At 58.7% G+C, this 8,282-nt stretch overlaps 1 protein-coding gene across 1 annotated transcript in view; it reads right to left on the bottom strand.

Moving 5' to 3' along the window:
• Nucleotides 1–2,841: 2,841 nt before the first annotated feature.
• The window catches only part of SLC25A10 (solute carrier family 25 (mitochondrial carrier; dicarboxylate transporter), member 10), a 10,548-nt gene continuing 5,107 nt past the window's right edge, over nucleotides 2,842–8,282 (bottom strand). The window contains exons 8-11 of the mRNA XM_011994597.1: nucleotides 6,185–6,277; nucleotides 5,806–5,883; nucleotides 3,941–3,997; nucleotides 2,842–3,852 (exon numbers count right to left, since the gene is read on the bottom strand). Of these exons, the coding sequence (XP_011849987.1) occupies nucleotides 3,751–3,852; nucleotides 3,941–3,997; nucleotides 5,806–5,883; nucleotides 6,185–6,277 (330 nt within the window). The 3' untranslated portion in view covers nucleotides 2,842–3,750. The remainder of the gene's footprint in view (nucleotides 3,853–3,940; nucleotides 3,998–5,805; nucleotides 5,884–6,184; nucleotides 6,278–8,282) is intronic.

Below are 8,282 nucleotides of genomic sequence, written 5' to 3'. Positions count from 1 at the left end.
CCACCTTCCATTCCCAGCAGCGCTGGATGTCCAATTTCTCCACAGCCTCACTAACACTTGCCAACGTCTGTCCTTTTGATTTTAGCCTAGTGGATGCTGTGGCATCTCATGGTGGTTTTGATTTGCATTCCCTTAATAACTGATGATGCTGAGTGGTTTTTCATGTGTTTATTGGCCATTTGTATACCTTCGTTCCCATCCTGTGTCAATAACAAAAGTCTTGTAAGAGTTTTCTTATATATTCTAGACCATAGTCCCTTATCTGATATGATTTAGAGAGATTTCCTCCCATTACGCAGGCTGTCTCCCTCTTTCCTGATAGTGTCCTTTAAAGTATTATTATATATTTTTTTGAGACAGTTTTGCTCTTGTTGCCCAGGGCTGGAGTGCAGTCTTGGTTCACTGCAACCTCTGCCTTGCGGGTTCAAGCGATTCTCCTGCCTCAGCCTCCCGAGTAGCTGGGACTGGTGTGCTCCACCATGCTTGGGCAATTTTTTGCTATTTTTAGTAGAGACGGGGGTTCACCATGTTGACCAGGCTGGTCTCAAACTCCCGACCTTAGATGATCCACCTGCCTCGGCCTCCCAAAGTGCTGGGATTACAGGCGTGAGCCCCTGCACTGGGAGAAGAGACTTTTCTTTCCCCACTGAATTGTCTTGGCATCCTTGTTGAAATTTCTTGACAGTAAATGATTATTGTGTAACTTTCTGTAAACTAGGAAGTCACTTAAAAAAAAATGCATGGAGGCCGGGTGCGGTGGCTCATGCCTGTAATCCCAGTACTTTCGGGGAGGCTGAGGGGGGCGGATAACTTGAGGTCAGGAGCTCGAGACCAGCCTGGCCAACATGGTGAAACCTTGTCTCTACTAACAATACAAAAAGGAGCCAGGCTTGGTGGTGTGCACCTGTAGTCCCAGCTAGTCAAGAGGCTGAGAAATGAAAATCACCTGAACCCGGTAGGTGGAGGTTGCAGTGAGCTGAGACCTCACCACTGCACTCCAGCCTGGGCGACAAAGCAAAACTCCATCCAAAAGGAGGAAAGGGAAAAAAAAAAAAAAAAAAAAAAAAAAGCACAGAGGTGACTGCTGACTCAGCAGGTGACTGCTGAAATGCTGACTCAGCTGGGTCCAGCTCTGTCCCTGGCGCCCAAGCGTGAAACTGACCGACTTCTGGCCTTCGCACCAGGTAGTCTGCAGGGCCTGTGGGGTAAGGGCCGTGAAACCCCAGGACTGACATTCCCTCTGACCTACCCCTACCCTGGGCCTGTACCCTGGCCCTGGGGAGCTGGGGCTTCTGTGGAGGGTGGGTAGGGAGCTCTGCCCACTGCCCTCCTCTCCCGCCCCACCCTCTGCACCCTGCCCTGCGGTGGTCCACTGCCAGGCCTGGCCCTGCCAAACCAGACTGGGAACTTTCATCCCCTGACTGGCACTGTCCCAGTGGGGCTGACAGCAGGGAAGGGCTGTGGGTGATGCCAGCCTCCGGGGTGACCCTGGTAGGACGGCCACTTCCTCCAGTGCTCCCATCAAAGCAGCTCTGAGAATGTGGTCCCTGCATCTGCAGTTTTTGGCATTTGCTGGCCAGAGCTGCCTTTCTGAACCACTTGGTTTCTCAGGAAGCAGCAGCCGTCCCCCTGAACCTACCCACCTCGTCCCTGGCAGTGAATTTCCAACCTGGGCACTGGGTACCATGTACAAACCTCAGACCTCCCGCTGATCTCCAGTTCAAACAAAACCAGCTCTTCACAAAATGCACATGGCGGTCAGAGAAATTTGAGCACTGAATGGATATTTGAGAATATCAAAGATTTTTTTTTTTTTCTGAGACAGGGTCTTGCTCTGTTGTCCAGGCTGGAGTGCAGTGGCACAATCATGGCTGACTGTGGCCTAAATCTCCTGGGCTCAAGTAATCCTCTCACCTCAGCCTCTCAAGTAGCTGGGACTACAGGTGCGTGCCATGACGCCCAGCTAAGTTTTAAATTTTCTGTACAGATGGGGGTCTCACCATATTGTCCAAGCTAGTCTCGAATTCCTGGGCTCAAGAGATCTTGCCTCAGCCTCCCACAGTGCTGGGATTACAAGTCTGAGAGACCACACCCAGCCCACCATTACATTCTTTTTTTGAAATGGGGTCTCATTCTGTCACGCAGGTTGGAGTGCAGTGCTGCGATCACAGCTCACTGCAGCCTTGAACCTGCAGGCTTAAGCGATCCCACCTCAGCCTTCCAAGTAGCTGGGACTACAGGCTATTTGCACCACTGCACTCCAGCCTGAGCAACACAGTAAGACCCTGTCTTAAAAAAAAAAGGGCATCTTTGGGAGGCCAAGGTAGGCAGATCCCCTGAGCTCAGGAGTTTGGGATCAGCCTGGGTAACACAGTGAGACCCCAATTCTACGAAAACATACAAAAGTTAGCCACGTGTGGTGGCATACACCCATAGCACCAGCTACTTACAAGGCTGAGGTAGAAGACTGGTTTGAGCCCAGGGGGCCCAGGTTAGTAAGCCAAGATCGTGCCACTGCACTGCAGCCTGAATGACAGAGCCAGATCCTGTCTCAAAAAAACAATTAGTGCTTTTGCTGTTGGTGGGGTGGCCCCATGCAGTCCAGTGTCTACACTGCCTGAGACCCCTCAACCCCAGACTCCTCGTCTCGTTCCCTTCCCCCCAACACCAGTTTTGGTTCCTCCTACTTAAACAATTCCTTCACCCAAAGGCCTCCCAAATGCACAGCGAGGACCCTGGCTCCTCCCCAAAAGGCCGTGGCCTTGTCCTCCTTACGGGGTGCAGGGGGTCCTGCTGGTCGGACAGCAAGGCAGCCGGCAGGCAGGCGGGGCAGGCAGGACAGACGCGGCAGCTCCCGGCATTTATTGACTGCGGCCCCCCCCAGAGCACACTGCCCTTCCCAGGTGGGGCGAAGCCCAGCGACTAGGGAAGCAGAGAATGCAGCAGCCACCCGGGGGGACTCCTTGTCAGGAGAAGACCCTGAGGAGGAACTGCAGCCCGCCTGGGCCATTCCCCCAGGGAGCCGAGGGACGCCGGCACAATCCCTGAAGACGAGACCGCCTGCTGGTGAGTGGAGAGGCTTTGGCAAAACTGTTAAAGCCACTGTGGGGTGGATGGGGGTGCGCGGGACCTCGGTGGCCCTTCACCCTCCCCCGTGATGGCTCCGGAACCTCTCTGGGCCCCTCCCTCCCAGGCACTCGCTCGTGGTCTGTTGTTTGTTCCTCCCACCCAGCCGCGGGATCTTGCGGGGAGTTGCAGCTGCCTGAGGACACGGAAGGTCTGGTCGCTCTCAGCGGATACAAAGTGCACAGCTAGCACTTGGGTGAGCAACAGCCAGGCTGCACCCACACTCTGCCACCCGAGTCCTCGATGGAAAGTGCTGGAAGATGCTGCTTTGGGCCTCAGAGGCAGGAGGCAGGGATAATACCCTCCCCCGGCCCAGGAGAGGGGAGAAATGAGCCTCTGGTGCCCCTGTTCCCCCGAGGAGCTGCCAGTGGGAGGGGCAAGGCCACGCAGCGCCCAGCCGGGAGAGCCTGGGAGCCAGAGCAGGGGTGGGGGTGCAGCTACAGCTGAGAGGGGACGAGGCCAGGAGGAGCTCAGCCAGCAGGTGGGGGGACAGCAGGGGCCTGCTGGGGAAGACGGGTGGCCATGGCCGGTGAGGTTGCGGCCCCAGAAGCAGGTGCTGGGCTTGGGACTCTTTGGAAGAACTCAGCGCAGCTGGCCTGGCGGCCCAGCCATTCCCACGGCCGGTCAGGATGGCACTTTGATGCCAAAGTTTTTGCGTAGCTGTTCCAGAAACACAAAAGTGAGCACGGTGTGGGGGATGAGGCGGATGCCAGCTGGGACGAGGCCCTGGAGGGAGACAGGGAAAGTGAGAGACACAGAGTCCGAAGGGACTGGCTCCCCGTTGCCCGAGCCGCCACCGCCGCCACCACTGCACCTTGTAAAAGGCCAGAGGCCCGAGCTTCGCTGTCTCCACGGCGCAGTGGAAAACGCCCTGCAGAAAACGCAGTGAAACAATCAAAAAGGCTGCTTCTCACCCACAGGGCAATGAAAATCCCCTCCCAGGCACCAGCCAGGCACGGTGGCCTGGGGACTCTCAACGTGGGTTGTGGGTGTGAGTGGCAGCTGCTGGCTGGTAACAGGTAACCACAGGTCTGCAGGCACCGGCCAGGTCAATGGCCGCCCTGCTTGCTCATGCAGTACAACCAGGGCCCAAGGGTGCAGCCCAGGGTCCAGCGGGCGGAGGGGGCTGTGAACAGAACCATGAGAACCAGGGACGCAGCACGGCAGGGTCAGGGAGAAGAGCAGGGACAGAGCCATGGGCTCTGCAAACGTGGAAGCCCCATGGAGCTGGCGGGGGCCTGAGGGAGGGGAACCAGAGCATTTACGAGGCACAAACTGCCATGAGCAGCACCACCTCCGTTAATCTGTGAAAGAAATGCTTTGGCTGGGCGGAGTGGCTCACGCCTGTAATCCCAGCACTGTGGGAGGCTGAGGCGGGCGGATCACTTCAGGCCAGGAGTTCAAGACCAGCCTGGCAAACATGGCGAAACCTTGTCTCTACTAAAAATAGAAAACTTCACCGGGCACTGTGCCATGTGCCTTTAATCCCAGCTACTCGGGAGGCTGAGGCAGGAGAATCATCTTGATCCCAGGAGGCAGAGGTTGCAGTGAGGGGGGAAAAAAAAAAGAAAAGAAAGGTTTTTTGTTGTTGTTTTTTTGAGACAGAGTCTCGCTCTGTCGCCTAGGCTGGAGTGCAGCGGCGCAATCTCGGCTCACTGCAACCTTCGCCTCCCAAGTTCAAGCAATTCTCCTGCCTCAGCCTCCCGAGTAGCTGGGACTACAGGCGCCCGCCACCATGCCCGGCTAATTTTTGTATTTTTAGTAGAGACAGGGTTTCAGCATGTTAGTCAGGCTGGTCTCCAACTCCTGACCTTGTGATCTGCCCGCCTCGGCCTCCCAAAGTGTTAGGATTACAGGCGTGAGCCACCATGCCTGGCCAAAAATAAACGTTTTACAACAGAGTCTCACTCTGTCACCCAGGCTGGAATGCAGTGGTACAATCTTGGCTCACTGTCACCTGGACCTCCTGGGCTCAAGGGATTATCCCACTTCAGCCTCCTGTGTAGCTGGGAGGCACATGCCACCGAGCCTGACTAATTTTTGTTTGTTTGTTTTTGTTTTTGAGACGGAGTTTCATTCTTGTTGCCCAGGCTGGGGTGCAATGGTGTGATCTCAGCTCACTGCAACCTCCGCCTCCCAGGTTCAAGCGATTCTTCTGCCTCGGCCTCCCGAGTAGCTGGGATTACAGGCGCCCGCCACCACGCCCAGCTAATTTTTTGTATTTTTAGTAGAGATGGGATTTCACCATGTTGGCCAGGCTGGTCTTGAACTCCTGACCTCAGGTGATCCACTCGCCTCGGCCTCCCAAAGTGCTGGGATTATAAGCGTGAGCCACCGCACTGGGCCCCTAATTTTTGTATTTTTGGTAGAGATGGGGTTTCAGTATATTGCCCAGGCGGGTCTTGAACTCCTAGACTCAAATGGTCTGCCCGCATCAGGCTCCCAAAGTGTCGGGTTACAGGCGTGAGCCACTGCACTGGACCAAGAAATCTTTAAAAACAAAAACAAGGCAAAGGCACTCAAAGGCACGACTCCTCTTCCAAGGCCAAGTGCTGTGCAGAGATAGGTAACTGGAAGGGAGGGGTACCCTTCCCCGGGTTCCCAGTGTGAGTGTCCGCGCCCCGGAGAGGTGAGGGGCCTTGCTGGGCTGCACAGCCTGACTGCACAGGCCCCACTCACCTGATATTCCCCCTTGGAGTTCATCAGACGGGTCTTCAGCACATCCAGGGGCTGACACAGGAACGTGGCACATCCACCCTGGGGAGGGGGCTTGTCACCAGCGGCCTGCCAGGTACCCCTGGCACCACTGCCGAATCCCACCCGCGTGCCAGTCCAGAAAGAGCCCCTCGACCTGACTCCCGGGGAGGCCAGGAACATGCTGGCGGGAGCACCAGACTGACCCATGAGCTCTCATAGCCCTGGCACCCACTTATGAGCCCCAGGGGGGACTGCCAGATGCCCGAGGCCCCCGCCTCCCCCAGCGCTCGCCCCATCCTGGGTGCCCTCAGCTCCCAAGGCCGGCCCAGGGACACCCACCCTAGCCATGCCAGCCACTTACTGCAATAAAGCTGGCAACAAAGTGAGTAAAGATGTTGTCAGACAGGTAGCCAGTGCTAAGGACCAGCTGTTTGGCCTGGTCGTAGCAGGACAGCTGCAGGGGAACAAGGGCGGTCACGGCTGCAGCGGGGGGCCCAGCTCAGGGAAAGCACACAGTGCCCCAAGCAACACCACCTGGCAATGGCCAAGCACCTGCTCCGTCCATCCGTGAGGCCCAGAAAGGGGAGACACCTGCCCGAGGCCCTTCACAGGCTGCAGCCCTGACCCACCCATGCCCCCAATCCCGCCCCACCAAGGCCACAGCTGGTGGTTCCCCAGGAGGGTCTTGGTGCCCAGTGCCTTGTTCTATGGCCCCTCTCAAGATGGAGGTCAGAGGTCGCAGGCACTGCCCACACCCACCCCACGCAGGAGGCCTACCTGGCCCACGGTGACTAAGGCCCCTCGGCTGGACGCCATGGTCGCACCTGAGAACAGTCTCCTCAAACCCTCTGCACAAGCAAGGGGTGAGGCAAGGGGTGAGGCCAGGCACCTGGCCCAAATCCCTCGGTGCCCAGTCCTGCACAGCGCTGCCCACCCTGCCTGCAACCCCAGACCCTCGCCTGTGCACAGCACCTGCCCCTCACCTTCACGAGCCACGCGGTACAGGCCATCCAGCGCATGGGCGTAGCTGCCGGGGACACAGAATGACCACATGAGACTCCCCCGACCACTGGCTCCCACAGAGGGTCCTCCCAGGCCCTGTTGCAGGCCGGGGGTTCTTGAGGAAGCAGAGGCCTCATGGGCCTGAAGATCTCTCCCTGGGAACATCTGAGGCTGGTCCTACCGTCCCATAGCCACTCCGTCCACCCCGCCTGGCCCTCAGGGAGGAGGTTCCATCTTTTCCAACAGAGTCCCTGGATGGGCACCGCTCCTCAAACACAGGCCTCCTGCCTGCCAGCCCCCGGGAGTCCGGAGGGAACACAGTCTGTGTGCACAGCTAGGAGCCAGAGCTCCCCAGGGGGCCTTGGAAGCGGCAGGGAAAATGGCTCACGCTACAGTTGAAGCGGACCCCAGGCCCTAGAAAGGCCCCGGGCCATGGCAGGAGGGTACAGCTGCCCTGAGCTGGGCAGGGAGGCAGTGCCTCCTTCAGGCGTTTCTGTTGCACGCGCTCTCTCCATACCTGCGGCCTTCACCTCCGCACTCAACGCCCTGGGTGCAAGCAGGCCCAGCCCGCAATCCAACCAGGCTCTCCCCGCAGGAAGAACCCAACGGTCCTGGGGGGCGGAGTGACACCCCTGAGTCCAGAACAGCCGTCAGGACCCTCCATGGACCATACAGGCACCGCAGCCTGCTGGAGTCCCAGCTAGGTCACGGCACAGCAGCTGGGGGTCTGCTCCCGCCCAAGCCTCCTGCACCCCAACCACCCCGAGAAGGCAGAGCTGCCCATGACTCACTTGCGCCGCTGACCCTGGGGCAGCTTCACGTCATTCTGCATCCTGAAACAGAAGCAGGTGGCGGGAGGGGCAGGCAGGCTGAGGGGCCTGGGCAGCCCTGGCAGAGCCCCACGGGCAGCAGGGGAGCTTATGTTGGTCAGCGGGGCCCACAGGACAGGGCACGCCAGGGCTCAGGGACACCCACCCTCCTATGCCCAGGACACCAGGGTCTGAGTGGCTTGTTCCAGGCTGACCCCACCCTGCGAGCAGCCCTGACAGGCCCTAGCCTTGCAGGTAGGGTGGAGGGGACACCAACCTGACGTTGACCAAGTCCGCGGGCGTCCCCACGAAGCCTCCAGCTAAACCTGTGGTGACACAAACCCCAGAGACGAGCAGAATGACACGTGGCATCCTCAGCCCACCTGGCCGCCCCATGCCCCTCCCACCCGGCAGCTCACCGCTGATGGAGCCCAGCAACACCTTCTGGTGGAAGGGGAGGGGCCCCTGGCTGCCCTTGGCCACGCGGTCCCGCACAGTCTCGTAGATGGCGAACCGAGTCAGGGAGTAGGTCATCTGGGGGAGAAGGGCCCGGCTTGGAGGGGTAGGCACGCCCCACACCCCTCAGCCTCACCACCCTGGCCCAGCCAGGCCCCCCTCAGCCCAAGGGTCCACAGGGACCCTGAGGGG

This window comes from Mandrillus leucophaeus, unplaced genomic scaffold (genome assembly GCF_000951045.1).
Source record: "Mandrillus leucophaeus isolate KB7577 unplaced genomic scaffold, Mleu.le_1.0 Scaffold1, whole genome shotgun sequence".
In the NCBI taxonomy this organism is placed as follows: Eukaryota; Metazoa; Chordata; class Mammalia; order Primates; family Cercopithecidae; genus Mandrillus; species Mandrillus leucophaeus.
Note: the sequence above shows the minus strand (reverse complement) of the source record. Positions and strands in the feature narration are given on the sequence as shown.